Raw genomic sequence first — 18607 nt, forward strand, 5'->3', positions numbered from 1 at the left:
GATGGCTAACCTTGGCTGTCAGCTTGACTACATCGACTAACACCCAACCATCTGGGCATGACTGTGAGGGATTTTTCTTGACTGGATCATTTGAGGTCAGAAGACCCACTCTACATGCGAGCCACACCTCATGGCAGTCCAGATAAAAGGACATAAAAGAAAGAAGCTTGCTTTTTGTTCACTTGCCCTCAGCTTTGGTGGGATGTTCCTCTATTCTGCTGCCAGGCGTTCCTTCACTGGTGTTAGAGACTACTTTCTCAGGGTTCCAGTAAATACTACAGATAAGCTAAGACATCAGATTCGTGGACTAAACAGCTACTGGACTCTTGGCCATCCATTAGAAAGCAGCCATGGTTAGAGATCCGCCTGCCTCTGCCTCCCGAGTGCTGGGATTAAAGGCGTGCACCACCATCGCCTGGCAATACATTCCCTTTTCATATATGCAGATCACATCTACATTCATGACTTCTGTTCCTTGAGAGAACCTTGACAAATACAGCATTAATAGTTCTCCCTGGTGTAAATACCAGCACTGCTGTTACCCTAGGGTAGACATCACAAATCTTGACCTGAGTCTTCAGTGTCCCTGATTGTAAACAATCATAGACAGCTGTACAGAAAAGATCCAAGAAGTGGCTTCTGCCACTTTAAAAAGGCTGACAAACTAACCAAGTTTATAGCATGTAGGCGCATTCCAATACAGCAAACTTTTAAAATACAGACTAACACATGACACAACCTAACTGTACATTTGTTGTGAGTTACTCACATTGTGGCAGCTTCTTGAAGATTTGACATTTTCCCCCAAGTGTCTGCATCAACTCCTTGGTAGATTCCATTATTGTTTACTACCAAGACTATAATTGGCAAGTTGTACCTAAAAGGGAAAGTAAACTATGAAGAGATCATTCTTTCTAAAGCAATTCCTTTTTCTTAAAACTGAAATTTTTACTTAAAAGGAGACAATTTCAATAAATTTTTTTCAATAGGGAAAACCAAGCATTAATTATCCTAATAAAAATATAAAACCATTGATAGAAACGTTGCAGCTGTAGGATGTACTCAAGGCTGATAGTCTGCTTAGCTATGGATCTTAAATAACTAAACTTTTACAGGCAGCTACAAGAAAAACACCTTCTCCATTCCCTCCCTTCCTAGGCCTATTTCTACATGGTTCCTAGGAATACTGTCTGAAAAGTCCCATTATATTGTTGAAAGTGTCAATGATAACCAGCTCATGCTGGATGTTGTGAAAGACACATTGGCAAATAACACCCAATCTGCATCTCTAATGAAAACCAGCATGGCATGATCGGTACAGAAGATAAGTGTCCAAATGTCTCAAACAGTGCAGCAAAGATGAAAAGCCTTAAAAGGCTGAAGAAGAATATGGGTTTGCTTTTATTAATTGTTGTATGATATTTTGATTGTGTTCTGACAAATAAAGTTTGCTTGGCACCAGGGGGTAGGGTTAGCCACTATCTGACCAAAATTTACCACAAAGGTTTGAAGGACTGTAGAGAGAGGAGACAGGAAGTGATAAGGTGGGCCCTTTCGGACAGAGGAACTGAAGAGGTAGAAAACAACTGGCAGTTGCTCCCTGTTCTTGATCTTTCAGGTTCTTACCCTAATATTTGACTCCCAGTTTCTTATTGATTAAAATTAATTAGATTAATGTTTCCATCATATTTTTCCCTGAGGGTTTATGGTAATGACACAACTGAGTCACATGACCGTGGAAGCCATTTGCTCTCTGCACTGGAAAGGAATTACCACCCTCTAAAAGGCTCAATTCTTTTCACACATCATCTTTTTGACATATGTGGATTTTCAGTATAGACCTCTAATAGGCCAAACTTTCCACTAAACCGCAATAATGCTGACTATGAAAAGTATGTGAGAATTGAACATGTCTAGTGTATAATAACATTTTTCATTAGTGTATTTTTACATTTTCTTTAGATTTATTTAGTTTATGTATGTGTGTATTTTGCTTACATATATACATGTGCCTGCCTGGTACCCTCAGAAGTCAGAGGTCAGAAGAGGGCTTTTGGGTCCCCTGGAACTGGAGTTAGAGGCAGTTGTAAGCCTCTGTTGTGGGTATTAGGAATCAAACTTAGGACTTCTGTAAGAGCAACAAGTGCTCCTAATCTCTGAGCCATCTCCAGACCCACAGAAGTATATTCTTTTTTCTTTGTTTTGGTTTGTTGTTGTTTTGTTTTTAGCTTTTTTCTGTTCTTTTGTTTTGTTTTGTTTTGGTGTTTTTTTGAGAAAGGGTTTCTCTGTACAGCCCTGGTTGTCCTGGAACTCACTCTATAGACCAGGTTGGCCCCAAACTCAAGAGAGATCCACCTGCCTCTGCTTCCTGTGTGCTGGGATTAAAGGTGTGTGCCCCCACTGCCTATCTCAAGTGCACTCTTAGGTGAGATTATATAGTTTATAGAAAGGAAAAGCCACTCCTGTAGTCCAGGTTGACCCTGAACTTGCTAAGCACCTGAGGATAACCTTGGCCTCCAGATCCTTCTGCTTACTCTCTATTCCCAAATGCTGGGATTAGTGGAGTGCATTGCCAAACCTGGTTTGATCTTGATAGTTTTTTATACCAAAGTATTGAAAGTCCTAAAACATGTTTCACAAAAAACCTACCACCCTAGTAGAACAGTCTTATTATAGTTTGAATACAGCTCGGGTAAGAGGTCGGGAGAGCCCTCACGCTGACGCAGTGGGAGTCTCTCCATGAAAGTTTATAACTAGGAACCTCAAAACATGATGCTGCCCGGGACTCCTGTTGTGAAGCAAGTGAGTATTGTACGTTTTCATATTATGAGAATAAAATGCTATGATTTAGGGCTCTGTTTACCTGCAGATGGTTTCTACTTCCATGCCAGAAAATCCAAAGGCACTGTCGCCTTCCACACAGATGACCCGCTGCCCGGGACTTCTATCTTTAGCCACCAGAGCAGCTGCAATAGCAAATCCCAAACCGACTCCCATTGTTCCAAAGGTGCCAGCATCAAGCCTGTTGAGAACAAAGCTAAAATCAAACTCTGTAGCACATGTCATGCAGGGTGGAGGTGGCACAAACCTTTCAATCTATATTTATATGGTTTATGAAAAAAGTTAAGAAATAGACATTTTTCTTTAATATTAAATTTTTGGAATATAAGGAAGCGAGTTGTCAAGGATAAGCGGAATGAAAGGAAAATGCCACACATGATTGCTTGGATGAATGTAAAAAACTGAGTACACAGGCCGGGCGGTGGTGGCGCACACCTCTAATCCCAGCACTTGGGAGGCAGAGGCAGGTGGATCTCTGTGAGTTCGAGACCAGCCTGGTCTACTGACCTAGTTCCAGGACAGGCTCCAAAGCCATAGAGAAACCCTGTCTCAAAAACAAAAAAAACAAAAACAAAAAACAAAACAAAACTGAGTACACAAACCATCACATTATACCAAGAATTATGAACCACAAAAACTATAAAACTATAAAATCTCACCTAAGAGTACATTTGAGCTGAGCAGTGGAGGCGCATATCTTTAATCTCAGCACTCAGGAAGCAGAGGCAGGTGGCTCTCTCTTGGATTTGAGGCCAGCCTGGTCCTGGCATGTACAATTCTAAAATATTTTTCTTAATCAGTAGTTCTGTGGTTTCAAATTAAACACAGTGTCATTTTTTTCTTGGAGTCTTACCTGTGGCGAGGAAGGTAGTTCTGAAGCACGGTACGGCCAATGTCCATAGTATTAGCTCCCTCACTTACTATAAAACAGTCTCTGGGTAACTGTTCTTGAACATGGGAGAATACTGTGTAGTAATTCATAGGGAGGGATCTTTTGGAAGCTAATTCCTAAAAACAGAGGTAGGTATACGCTGAGTTACATTGGGACATAATGATAATAACAGTGTCAGTAAGCTATTACCAAAGTCATATTGGAACAGTTCAATACCACCAGTCAGCTACAAGATTCCCAAATGGCTGTTCACTGGCTACTCTTTGACTGCGAACAATCCAGAACCATGCTAAGAACAATGTGCCCTACAGTCCCAGTTGGGACACAATACATAAACTAGGGAATCCCCTCGACCTGGTGAGTGGATGAACCTTTCCTATTAAACGCCTGGAGAAGTCTTATAGTAAAGATGGCAACACTGGGCTAAACAAACAGAAGGTCATACCTGTGCACTCTTAGAAACACATTGTCTTAACTATTTTTCAGAACAGTCTTATCTGAAGTATGGTCCTAAATTTAAAACTAAAAGTTAGGATTACAGAAGATGACCTGAAAATCTGGTTCTTCTCTCTCACAGTGTAGAGGAGCTATGTTACATCTATTTAAAAAGTCCCTGATTGACAGAGCTGTAGCAAGGTCTTCAAACAGCCTCATGGCCACCAGCGCTGAGAGGAGCCACTGGTGTTTCATCAGTTAACAGTCCTGTCCCGGCACTCCAGCCTCACTGGTGCTACCCTGCTCTGCTGGAAGTTACATCCCCCGTGCACGCCCTTAGCGCTGACAAGCTGACAAAGGAGCAAACCCTAAGGGGCTCCTAGGGAAAGACACATTACTTACAACAATGGAGAAACTAGAACTTAGACTGGTTCTTGGCAGTAGAAATAGTCACTGACTAAGATTCCCCTACATGGTGGAGTCAGCCACATCAGTTCTGCTAGGACATTTGGTTCAAAGTACAAACTTACTCTATGATGACAGCTACATTAGGAAACACAAGTGCCTAACTCAAACTGCAGACTTGCAAATGTATCATTCTATCAGGAGGAAATCCTAGGGCGGGCTGGAGAGACTGCTCAGTGGTCAAGGGTATTTGTTGCTCTTATGGAGGACCCAGGTTGGGCTCCTGTACATACATGGTAGTTCACAACTACCATGTTCCAGCTCACCTCCAAGGGTTCTAGACACACATGGTGCACATATATGCAAGCTCACACAAAATGGAATCAACAACCTAAAAAGAAGAAACCCTAATGTATACTGAACACTGCACCCAACTGAACACACCCAAATACACAAAACAGTAAAAGAAAACCTACCACCCCATCTGACAATCAAAGAGAAAGTGCTGTATTTACATGACTTTGAATAGAAAACAGCAACACTGCTGAAGAGACCCACTGTAGTACTCGCTGGGAAGGATTAGTGGTGACCTCAAAATTCAAGACAGTCTCCAAACCTTCACTGTGAGGCAAAGCCACAAGGGCAGATGTGAAAGCCACAAGAGTTTCTGGCAGTGACTTGAAAGATAGATGGCAGTGTGTGAGGAAGGGGGGGACTGACACTCGCGTGCCTTGAAGGAAAGATATCTTAAGGGCAGATAACTAAGTCCTAACATGCCCTTAGGACTTAAGGGACATTCTTGCATCAATCCTTAAATGTAATAGGATTTAATTATGATATTATGCACCAAAATCAAACTGACAGCTTTCCAGGGTCAGATTGCTTTTCTTCTCACAGCTCACAGTGACTTAAGAACCATACCCTTAAAATAAACAACAAAAAAAAAATAAAAATTAAAAAGAACCATACCCTTTGGATGCTCAATTATGCAAGGAGCTTAAGGCCCTTTCAAGATAAAGTAAAAGCATGCACAAGGGCATGCATATGCTTTTTCTTAACTATTTACAAGGTTGAAACTTTACTATCCACCCCTTCCCCCCCACACAGGGTTTCTCTATAGACCAGGCTGGCTACGAACTCTTGAGATCTGCCTGCCTCTGCCTCCCCAGTGCTGGGATTAAAGGCATGTGCCGCCATGCCTGGCTTCACTACCATTTTCTATTAGGCTATTATCTGACTTTCTGGTTTGTGGACCTTTTGAGAGCTGTGCCCCAGCAGCACCCCTTTTGATCCCCAAGCCTACACAATGCAGTACTTCCTAGGACTGTCTATGCCCCATTATGAGAAGCCAAAGCAACTCATCAACTTGAAGGGATCTTAAAACACAACTGGTCCCACATTACCTTGGATGCAGCTTCATTGGTCCTCATTTTTTCCCTCAGAGTCTCCCACCATTTGCTGTCTATGGGGTACTGCCATGGGGTTTTATCAAACTGTTCCAAAAGCTAAAAAACAAACAAACAAACAAACTTCCTTAAAGCAGGCAATGGCACACTGCTCTGCCCTTCACATTGCTCACACTTGCTTCTCTTCCTGCAAAGCAACTGATGGCAGACCAGTGGGTAGCAGGGTGAGCCACACTCACAGACCAAATGCTGCAGAATGACTGCACATGTGACATGGACTGCATCTGCATCTCAAATGCTGTGCACTCAAGATAACGAATATCATACAAAATCGAGCGATAAATGTGACCATATTTTACCTCCGGCCACAATGAAATGTATAGATTACATATAAATAGAAACTTAGACAAGTCCTTGATTGTAGTTTAAAGAGTAAAAATTCCTTTACTACCTAAAAATATACTGTTATATTTCCACTGTGTAAGTCAAGTTAAACTAATGCTGTATTGTAATTTTCTCAGAAAGCTGAATTCTACCTACTGAATTCTGGTTTGACTAACCTTAAATTTTCATGATATCAAATTAGTGTTCTAAATGCTTAACTTCCACAAATATGAACAGTGTACAATGAGCTGAATTTACCAAGTTCCAAACTTACAGTTAAAGTTAGTTTCCCATCATGAACTTGCCACCAAGCCAATCAAGACTAACATTATCCAGAATTGACTGTCCACAGAGAACAGTCCACAGGAATTAAAATCCAGAGAAAGGAATTACCTGCTTAGAAACAGCATTTATGTCTCCTAGCAAAGTCACAGAAGGCCTTACATTATTTCCCAATTCTTCTGCACAGATATCAATCTAAAAAAGAGAAAAACCTGAAGAACAAGCCATGTTTGGTCTTTTTTGTTTTGAACAAATTGAGAAATTATTTTTTATTTTCTGGTATGAGTGTTTTGTCTGTCTGTATGTCTGTATCACATAGAAGAGAGAAGAAAACATTAAATACTCTTGAACGGAGTTACAAAAGGTTGTGGGCTGCCATGTGAGTGTCGGGAATTGAACCCTGAACTTCTGGAAGAGCAACCAGCTCTTAAAAACCTTTAAGAAAGGCTATTGTGCCAGTGGTGGGGTGCATACCTTTAACCCCAGCACTTGGAAGGCAAAGGCAGGTGGATCTCTGAGTATGAAGCCAGCCTGGTCTACAGAATGAGTTCCAGGACAGCCAGGACTAAACAGAGAAACTCTTGTTTCCACAAACAAACAAACAAACAAACAAACAAAAAACCACAAAAACCAAAAACAACAGCAACAACAAAACAAACAAAACAACAACAACAAAACCCATCCAAATAAAGACAACAACAACAAAAAACTTTAAGAAGGACAGAGAGGTGACTCAGAAGTTAAGACCTCTTCTAGAGAAACTCAATTTGAGTCCCAACACTGGCTCCAGTTCCTGGGTATGTGGTGCCCTCTGCTGACCTCAGGGGGCACCAGGAGAGGTTGGACTACTTTCCAAGACATTCAGTTTAGGGGCAGGTGAGTTCAAGGAAGAGTCATCTAGAGGTTTCCAGAGACAGTTTTAGCATCTAAAAGGACAATTCACCTCCTTACAAAACCGAGGTGTCCCTCCAGTCTATCATCCTACTTAAGCCTCTCTTTGTCTTTAAATACACTCCAGCTGCAAGGAAAAGGCAAATTATGCTTTTCAAATTGTTTCAGACTCGACTTTGAAAGCTTTTCTCCTTAAAATTAGCACAAGATACTTTGTAGGCTTGAAAAGGCAGCTGACTTTGGTACCTGTAATTACATCAGATAATTTGTAAAATCTATTTCTGTAAGAGAAAAGGTTCTTTACAAAAGAGGGCGAACAAAGAAGCACAGAGCTGATCAGAGTCATCCCCCCGCCCCCATGCCCAGTACCTGAATAAACTTCACATCTGCTTGGTATCTTGGAGGCAATCCAAAATGTAATATCCAGTTCAGCCTCGCACCAAATAACACAATCACATCAGCAAACTGCAGAGCCCTGTTTTAAAAAAATTAACAGCAAAGAAACTAATGATTTTCCTAAAATATTTTCGAAGTCTAGATAATTTGGAGCTTCTAGAGTAAATCTGATCTTTCTAATTGAGTTTTGAAAGATTGGGAAGATGGCTCAGTGGGCAAAATGCTTGCTGTGCAAGCATGAGAACCTGATCTGGACCCTTGGCGCCCACATAAAGGGTGACTGCTATGGTGCTGTCCCCACCTGGGCGCTGGGGGTGGGGACAGGTGCAAGCCAGGTGCCTAGTCAAACTGGCAAGCTTCAGGATCAGTTAGAGACCCCGTCTCAAAACTAAGGGGAAATGTGACTGAGAAGAAACCTAAGAAATCCTTGGTATCCACACCTGCATGTATGCACTCTACCCCCCAACACATAGAAAAACATATTCTGTCATTTTGTTTTGTTTTGAAGATGGGATATTGCTTTTTAAACTAAAGTTGGCCTCAAACTTGTGGTCCTCTTCCCTCAGCTTCTAAATGCTGAGGTTTCAGGCATGCACCACTATGCCTGGCTAGCTTTTGGTTTGTAGGTGTTTCTGGGGCTGAAACCAGGAGCTCAAGCATGCTAGTCAAGCACCTTAGTGAGTCCCACTCCAGCTCCCAGACCCATGTTTGCATCTCAATGCATTCTGCACACTGATTTCCAGGAGCAGATGCTCCTTGGTGATGGGATTAAAGACATGTGCCACCATGCCCAACTTATACAACGCAGGACTTAATGCCTGCTAGATAAGGACTCTCCCAATTGAGCTACATCTTCAGTCTGGAATTGCTTTCGAAAATATACTATATGCATTTTCACCTAATATGCAAATAATCGAGACCAGGTTGTGCTTTCACAAATTTTCAGTAACTTCATCATCTAAATTTGGGACTTTTGCTTTGTGAAAATTCCAAAGATTCTACCGATGGTACTGTAAGCACATCACTCTGTAGGTAGCAGAAGGCAGATATTATACTAGTGTGATGCCAACTGAAAAATTTTTACAGATATAGAAAAAATGAAAATTGGATAAGAGTCCAAACAACTACCAGGAAGTGATAGCACGGGCCTTTAATCCCAGCACTCAGGAGACAGAGACAAAAGGATCTCTCTGAGTTTGAGACCAGCCTGGTCTACAGAGTAAGTTCCAGGACAACCAGAACTACGAAGAGAAAACCTGTCTTAAAAACAAACAAACAAAAAAGAAACAAAGAGCCTGGAATGCCACACACCTGGATCTGGCTGCACCTACACAGTTTGGATGATTGTCAGGGACAACACCCTTCCCCATAGGGGTGGGCAAAAATGGCAAATTGCACTGCTCCACCAGCTTCCGGAGACTGTCCTCTGCACGGGAATAAGCGGCACCTACAAAAAATGCAAATCACTGGATAATCAGTCACACTGCACACCGGGAACCTCCAATGAATCATGTGATCCTCTACTGTATAAACATCAGCTTTAAAGCAAAATGAAGAACTGCCTTTAAACAAAAACGTGTATCTCCTGCTGCTCTCACCTTCCTGCTTTATGCTCAGGGTCTGCTAAACTACTACCCACAATTCCCTGAATATAAATGGGCAGGGAAGACCTTTGCCCTCTATTACCTATAAGCCTCCTCTGCAGTACACTGTGTCTGAGTTTTGAGGGTTGCTACAATGCTGTGGTACATATCTGTTTTTACAACTGTGTGCTGCAGAATAAAACATGCCCTCAGTGACACTGAAAACTACTGTTTCGACATATAGGAATAATCTCATTTCTGTAGTCATCATGACTGCTATTATTTTATTTAATTACATACATACAGAGAGAGAGAGAGAGAGAGAGAGACAGAGAGAGAGACAGAGAGAGAGACAGAGAGAGAGAGAGAGAGAGTTTTGTTTTTGTTTTTCAAGATAGGATTTCTCTTTCTCTCTGTAACAGTCCTGGCTGTTCTGGAACTTTCTTTGTGGAGGAGGATGGCCTCAAACTCACAGAGATCCTCTTGCCTCTGCCTCTTGAGTGCTGAGATTAAAGGCATGTGCTACCACCGCTCAGCTTTAATTTTATATTCTTTAGAGCTAGTAGCATATCATCCATTTCTCTATAGAATTCTACTAAATAGTATAGTTACATTCATATCCAGTTTTGTTTTGCACTAAAAGGTCATCTTAGAATTCTTTATAATGTATATGCAAGAAAAATAGTGCTTTTAGTTCAGCCAGAAAGTTTTCTTACTCTTTCTTGTCTGGGTGTCTTTGTATACTCAGGCCTTGCTTCTTAGACACCTTTGTTCCCCTTGTCTACATGGGGAATGACTGTTTCTTAATGGTACAGCTGTGGATGTCATATCCTCTAGATCCTTTCTTCACAACACCCACATAAAATACTCCCTTTCTTATAACTCCATCTCACCTTCCCAGAGCACACAGCATAAGAGTGTGTGTATGTGTATATATATATATAAAACAGTAAGGGTGTAGCTCAGTCGATAAGGTGCTTGCAGTGTAAGCATGAGGACCCAAGTCTGGAATGGCGGTGCACATCTGTAACCCTAACACTAGAGAGTCTGGATCCAGATGTGGTGGTGCACATCTGTAACACTGGAGAGTCTGGATCTAGACATGGTGGTGCACATCTGTAACCCTAGCACTGGAGAGTCTGGATCCAGATGTGGCGGTACACATCTGTAACCCTAGCACTGGAGAGTCTGGATCCAGACGTGGTGGTGCACATCTGTAACACTGGAGAGTCTGGATCCAGATGTGGCGGTGCACATATGTAACCCTAGCACTGGAGAGTCTGGATCCAGATGTGGTGGTGCACATCTGTAATCCTAGCACTGGAGGAATGCAGACAGGTGGATCGCAGGAATCACTGGCCAGATACTCTAGCCAAATCAGTGAGTTTTGGATTCAGTAAAAGACCCTGTTGACAGCTACAGAAAGACTTTTGGTATCCACATATGCACATGCATGAAAATGTACACACACATACCATACATAGAATTAAAAAGAATTGTAAAGTGCACTTGTTTAATCCCAGCATTTGGGAGGCAGAGGCAGGCAGAGCTCTATGAGTTTGAGGCCAGCCTGGTCTACAGAGCAAGTGCCAGTATAGGCTACACAGATAAACCCTATCTTGAAAAACTAAAATAAATAAATAAATAATCCATCTACAAAATAGAAAAAGAAAAAAACAATAATAATAAATTGCTAACAGGAATATGAATTGTTTCTGTGATATCTAAGGAGTAAGCAATTTCAGTTCCAAAAGTCATTCAGATACCCATACTTTTTAATTTAGTTAATTCTCTTTTTGGAGCACTACCATAAATCCTAACTATGGAAAAACTTTGCATAAGAATGTTTACCACAGCTACTATAAACAAACAAACATTTGACAACAAGTGTCAATGTATACAATTCAACATTAAAATTGTGTTTAGGAAATAATTTTAAGAAAAATAGTTATTATAAATAGCTTATCAAATATAAAACTGTCTATATGACATTATCACAATCTGTAAAATAAGCATAAAAAATAAAATACTGGCTGGGCAGTGGTGGTGTACACCTTTAATCCCAGCACTCAGGAGGCAAAGGCAGAAGGATCTCTGTGAGTTCGAGGCCAGCCTGATCTACAGAGCTAGTTCCAGGACAGGAAGGGCTGTTACACAGAGAAACCGTCTCAAAACACCAAATTAATTAATTAATCAATCAACTAATTAATTTTAAAAGTGAAATAAATAAAATACTGTTGGCCAAAACTGATTTCCTTGGATGGAGTGATTTCTTTTTTTTCTAAAACTTTTCTAGATTTTTCTGAAATATCTGTAATAGAAAAAACTTATTTGTAGGAGGGAGGGATTGCTTGTTGGTTCCCGGCTAGCTCAGATCCGAAATAATCACACAGAAACCATATTATTTCAATCACTGCTTGGCCCATTAGTTCTAGCTCCTTATTGTCTAACTCTTACATATTAATTTAACCCATCTCCACTAATCTGTGTATCGCCATGTGGCAGTGGCTTACCAGCAAAGTCTCAGCACATCTGTCTCTGGCAGTGGCTCCATGGCCTCTCTCTGACTCAGTCCCTTCCTTCTCTCAACATACAGCCTAGTTCTTTTCCCCCACCTAGTTCTGTTTTTCCCAGACACAGGCTCAAAGCAGTTTTTTATTCATTAATCAATAAAGCAACACATAGACAGAAGACCTCCCATACCACTTATTTACTTCTAAGTCAAGAAATAAAATTATTCTTTGTAAAAGTAAGGTCTTCAGGCCACTGAACATGAGTTCTGTGATTTGGAAATGGATGAAAAGAGCATTTGCGGCAATTACAAACACCAGAGCACATAAAAACAGGCAACGAAGACAGTGCCAACATTCCCACAGTCTGTGACTCGGAGTTCTTGTGCTACCTTTCCCGATGATGAGCAGGGGCCGTTTGGCATTTCTAATAACAGATGCTGCCATACACACAGCAGGGGTTTCGGCCATGCTAACTGGAGATGGCATGCAGCACTCCTTGTACCTAGAAATAAAAATGATGCTGTAATAATGAAAAGAGGCTAGGGGCTTGGAGATAGCTCAGCAAGTAAAGGCACTTGCCACCAAGTCCAAAGACCACTAAAGCATGCATATGCGCACACACAAATAAATGCTGTAGGCTGAGAGTGGTGGTGCATACCTCTAATCCCAGCACTCAGGAGGCAGAGACAGGTGGATCTCTGTGAGTTTGAGACCAGCCTGGTCTACAGAGCTAGTGCCATGACTGGGTCTATAGCTACTGGGAAACCCTGTTCTCGAAAAAATTTTTTAAAAAATGAGATCTATATTAGCCAACTATCTAGACACACAATAAAATAGGGCATCAACCTCTACACAAGTTTAAAGAGAGGCTACATTTTCAACTCACCTAAGGCACACTGTCCTTCATTCCTCAGTATTATTTTGATAGTCATACTCACACACACACACACACACACACACACACACACACACACACACACTAGATGTCATCATGTCTGGTTCTAACAAGTAGAAACTACCCCAGTATACTGAATATACTGACCACTGTCTGTAGCTACTAGAGAACCATTTCCATAATAGCAAGGTCCACAAACATTGCGTTTAAGAAATAACAATGAAACACGCTAGGCAGTGTTGGCACACGCTTTAATCTAGCACTTAGGAGCCAGAGGCAGGCGGATATCTGAGTTTGAGGCCAGCCTGATCTACAGAGAGTTCCAGCCAAGGCTCTGTAGTGAGACACTGTTTCAGCACACATATACACACTTAAAACAATGAATATTCATTGTTATGGATGTTCAATAAATAAACTACAGGAGAAATGTAACCTATATAATGTGTATGAAGGCTCAGGATAGTAGTGCACACTAGTAAACCCAGTACTTGGGAAGTGAAGGCAAAAGGATTGGCTTTGAAACCAGGCTGGACTACACAGTGAAATCAGTCTTAAATCTTCTAACTATAAATTCAACATGTTGATTAAATATGCATGACAAAAAGGAAAGGTACCATTCTAGTGGGCATTTTTACCTGTGGATTGTCAAGAAGATGACCTCTCCCTAAGCTGTACTGTCTACTTTGATAATAATAATATTGGCTTATACAGAGTTTTGATGAATAAAAATAAATACAAGGATGTTTCACAGTTAAGGTCTGTGAGTCTCACCTAAGGAGCTGCATGGCTTGGAGCTCAAGTTAATGACAATTAACAATCAAATCCCAATAGCTAGTTTAAATTCTTTAACCTAAATGTTGGGAGATGTGTTCATGGATCTCAGAGTGCATCACAGCTGAAACAAAGCTTTGAAAATAACAAAGTTAGACTTAGATGTTTTTGTTAAGTAACTTTGAGGTAAAAAACCCAAGAAGACTATCTAAAGTCTTAGAAAGGAACATAATTGAATGTGAAACTCTTTAAGGTCAGGAAACAAGAACAAAGCAGTCCGATTATAACTGGCTGATGGACTTTCATTGCTAGATTTGGATGATGACCAACGGTGATGATTAATCCTTTATATCCATTTCTGTTCTCAATCTCCTGATGTAAAAAACTATTAATGAATGGATATGTACCCTAAAGATTTAAAGGAGAACTGACTGATTCTTTTTCTTTTTTCTTTTTTTATAAATATTTATTTATTTATTATGGATACAATATTCTGTTTGCATATATGCCTGCTAGAAGAGGGCACCAGACCTCATTACAGATGGTTGTGAGCCACCATGTGGTTGCTGGGAATCGAACTCGGGTCCTTTGGAAGAGCACGCAATGCTCTTAACCGCTGAGCCATCTCTCCAGCCCCTGACTGATTCTTTTTCAAATATCAAAGTTTATGTTTATTATTTCTTTAAGATTCCTTTCAAGATAAGTAATAAAGTAATTCTACAGTAATTTGTAACTGTAGAATGTAGCCTGCCAGTGAAAGACCTGACAAGAACACCATGCTTGCCACATGGTTAATCTACAAGTTGTTTGGGTATGAATGCATGTGGGTTCTTGGGATAATTTGTATTTCACCTGTAATATATAAAATGTTTAATCATATGAGGGATTAAAAACATGTTTTTACCAATAATCTTTCACTTGAGAAATAGAACACAACTGTTTTGACTCTTACACTGGCTGGAAGATTCTGCTGGGGTATAAAAGCTGTGAAACAACATGAGGAGAGAATAAATGACCAACAGAGTTTGTGAGTGCCTTTTCCCCTAACACCCTCCGATAGAAAAGATCAGCTTCGCCGACTCCGTGGACTCCTTGTGCTGCTGGAGGCTGCCCCCCCAGACAGCAGTACAATAATAAAATAAAACTTTTTTTCAAAGAATGATTTCGACATTCCTGGATTTCTCTAAAAACGTTATAACAGAAAAGGTATATTTTATTCCTAAGACTAAAGAAATACCACTTAGGGGGTTGATGGACGACGGTAGCATATTTATCAAGGCGAGTGACAATTAAGTGTGACTTTCTTGTACTTCTTTTCACTCAAGGTTTATTTAAGAAATCAAAGTGAGGGACAAATCACAGAAACACACTTCAGAACATTTTAAGTTATGGGGATGCTAGACGAACACTTTTTATACTAAGTCCTAATAACGCTTTCATCAATCATCTATCTTATCTCTTGGCTTACAGTGAAATGCTTGTCAATGTGTGAATATATGTTGCTGTGATTGATTTAATAACAAAACTGGCCAATAGCTGAACAAGATAAGGTTAGGGGGCGAGCCAAACTAAGGACACTGGGAAGAAGAAGGGTGGAATCAGAGGCATCTCGAGCAGATGCAGAGAAGCAAGATGAAAGTGCCATGTTGAAAGAAGTTACAGCCACATGACAGAGGGTAAATAAGAAACATGGGTTAATTTAAATGTAAGAGTTAGCTAGGATCATCCTGAGTTATTGGCCTATCATTTAAAATTAATAATTTTAATTAAATTATAGTTATTTGGGAGCAGCTGGTGAGACATAGAGAATTCAACCTATATGTTAATAACCCATACGTTAATGGAGACATATATCTGAGGTTATTAACTGGGTGAATAACTTTGAATAAGGAATCAGGAAGTTCCAAGTATTAGATTAGTAATTAAATCGATAGACAGTTACTAAGTAATACCACTTAAATGAAAAGAACCAAGCCTTTTGGCTAGGACTCAGTTTAATTACAAAATCATCAAAAGTATTGAGACACTTGGAGATTAACAAACTGCTAGATAAATTCTTTTCGAAGAGTAAGTATGATAACACAAAACTAAGGAAGAATCTGAATAATTCTTACTTTATAGAATTCACATTCTCCTGGAGGATCACGAGATCTGCAGGAATGTCAACGTAACAAGCACCTGGCCGACCATAGATACTGCTTCTCACTGCCTGTGTTTATGACAAACAAAATGTCTCAATTATCATATTCTTCTTCAAGTTACTCTAAAAGTGTGAAGTGAACACTAAGTTTTCTTGAGGCATTCTTAGCTGGATAAAAGTTATAATTAAACCGGGCAGTGATGGGGCACGCCTTTAATCCCAGCACTTGGAGGGCGGAGGCAGGCAGATCTCTGTGAGTTCAAGGCCAGCCTGATCTACAAGAGCTAGTTCCAGGACAGGCTCTAAAGCTACAGAGAAACCCTGTCTTGAAAAACAAAAACAAAAAAAAGTTATAATTAAAATTGAAATGTCCTCCATTAACTCTTATTTCTGAAAGATAATTTCGTCTAAAGGGGGATAAAGAGTTCCTGTAAGGCCCTGAGATTCATGCTCTATTACACTTGAAGAGCATCCATTAGTCTCTGCTTTGGGTGCTGGTGGCGCAGGCCTTTAATCCCAGCACTCAGAGGCAGAGGCAGGCAGAGCTCTGCGAGTTCGAGGTCAGCCTGGGCTACAGAGTGACTTCCAGGACAGGCTCTAAAGCTACAGAGAAACCCTGTCTTGAAAAACAAAAACAAAAACAAAAAAAAAAGTTATAATTAAAATTGAAATGTCCTCCATTAACTCTTATTTCTGAAAGATAATTTCGTCTAAAGGGGGATAAAGAGTTCCTGTAAGGCCCTGAGATTCATGCTCTATTACACTTGAAGAGCAGGCATTAGTCTCTGCTTGCTGTTTACGCTGGATCATGAACTTTTACCCACTTCTTAACCTTAACTACTTGGCAGCGTTTTCAGAAACTGTGACAATTTACGATGTATCAAATTGATTCTGTAATGCATGGTTTTGAAATAGCTCAATTATAATTTCACATAAAACTCTTGCTAGCTAACATTAATTTACAACATGTTATTTAATTAAGTAAAAGACGATCTTATATGCAATATTCCCAACATTTTTTGCAAATGCTTAAGAGATCATTACCCAGATATATATTTATCTTTACTTTGGTTCAAATAAAAAGATAATTTAAGGAACTAACATACAGGAGAAACTTTATTCCAAAAATAGCTTGCTTTCCCTCTGTTTCAATAATTAAATATAATGGCAGTGAACGGTAGAATGCAAATAGCTTTTTAACAATGTCATTTTTATAGTCTGGGAATATTATCGCTCCATTATGAACAAAAATAGCAGCGCTGAAGGTGTTGCTCTGCAGAGGAGTATGTGCTTGGCACATTACATGAGACACTGGGGCCAATCTCCGGAGAGCTTTTCAGTAAATACTGTACCTTTTCAATAACAGAAGGAATATGTTCTATGCTGGCTGGCCGGGCAGAGAACTTGCTATATAATCTGCAAGCTTCAACCTATACAGAAAATGAAAATCATTTAAATTCAGATCACAATTATATTGTTCTCATAAAGGGAAGATAAAATGTTCAAGTCATTACTGCTTTTTACATTTAGAGGCAAGATAGAAAAAAATGTGGCTTTTTTTTTTTAGGTTATCTCAAAAAAACATTCAAATCACAAAGTCCTTTCTCAGGATGATTCTAGAATCAAAACATTATTTTCCTTTCTCAGATTAGCAAAAATAAAAATAATATACACCATGTACCATAAAACAGGCAAACGGGTATTCTTATAAACTGCTGGGGGAGGTTAGCTGACAAGCAAGTGCCCAGCAAGACTATGAAAATTCACCTGATGCATCTTACATCGTCTTCCATTTCTGCTATGCTCTGGGAACATGGGAGTTGGAAGTGCTACCTCTACACTGTCTAATGCACTTTGAGGAACATGGAGAAATTTGCCCTTGATACTTTTCAGTATGAAATCTACGGAAAAGATGACAGCCTTAGTCACACAGGCTTGAGGGGGCCAAGACATCCTTCAGTTTTTCAGAATCTTATGTTCATGGCCTTCAGTTTTAAGAACTTCCAATAAGAAAAGGATATTTGAATTTTAAATCAAACTGTGTTTTAATTTACGATCTAATAAACTTATTAGTTTAGGAAAATATATTTTAATGGTTGACATTAATGCTCTACTCCATGCTTCATATGAATATAATTTTTAAAGTAACTTCAAATTTTCTTTAAACTATTTTACACATTTATCTCCTCTCTGTATGTGGTGGTTTGAATAAAAATGGCCCCCACAGGCCCATAGGGAGAGGCACTATTTATTAGGATGTGTGGCCCTGTTGGAGGAAGGGTGTCAATGGGAGCAGGCTTTCAGGCCAGTGTCATTCTTTCTTCCTACTGTAAATCAGTCCCAATTAAATGTTTTGCTTTCTAAGAGTTGTCACGGTCATGCTGTCTCCTCACAGCAATAGACACCCGACCTAAGACACTGTGTGTGTGGACTGTGAAGGTGGGAGTTGAGTATCCTGTCATGTCTGTTCTGAGGTTGTTAGGCTTGATGGCAAGTGCCCTTTCCCACTGTGCTTTCTCACCTGCCCTAAATTTTATTTTTGTTTTGCTCTAAATCAGGGTTTTGCTAGCCTAAGATAGTCTTAAATGTACAATCTTCCTGCCTCAGCTTCATAACTGTTGGAAATACTGGTGTGTGGCACCATATCCAAGACTACACCTAAATTTCCTTTCAATTATTTTTCAATTCTACTTTTCTGGATACATTAGCATCATTTGAAAACTTTTGTTACTGTTATAATTAACCAATAAAACTTTGTATTCAAGAGTATAAG

General features: G+C 39.9%; 1 protein-coding gene across 2 annotated transcripts in view; it reads right to left on the reverse strand.

The window, feature by feature from the left end:
- The window catches only part of Hacl1 (2-hydroxyacyl-CoA lyase 1), a 34496-nt gene that overhangs the window by 4712 nt on the left and 11177 nt on the right, over positions 1-18607 (reverse strand). For both annotated transcript variants that reach the window (XM_013346866.2, XM_026779857.1), the window contains 10 exons: positions 17187-17264; positions 15809-15903; positions 12418-12530; positions 9244-9379; positions 7906-8011; positions 6757-6840; positions 5977-6078; positions 3695-3849; positions 2864-3022; positions 770-877 (listed from right to left, as the gene is read on the reverse strand). In XM_013346866.2, the coding sequence (XP_013202320.1) occupies positions 770-877; positions 2864-3022; positions 3695-3849; positions 5977-6078; positions 6757-6840; positions 7906-8011; positions 9244-9379; positions 12418-12530; positions 15809-15903; positions 17187-17264 (1136 nt within the window). The remainder of the gene's footprint in view (positions 1-769; positions 878-2863; positions 3023-3694; positions 3850-5976; positions 6079-6756; positions 6841-7905; positions 8012-9243; positions 9380-12417; positions 12531-15808; positions 15904-17186; positions 17265-18607) is intronic.

Source organism: Microtus ochrogaster, chromosome 6, assembly GCF_000317375.1.
Source record: "Microtus ochrogaster isolate Prairie Vole_2 chromosome 6, MicOch1.0, whole genome shotgun sequence".
Lineage (NCBI taxonomy): Eukaryota > Metazoa > Chordata > Mammalia > Rodentia > Cricetidae > Microtus > Microtus ochrogaster.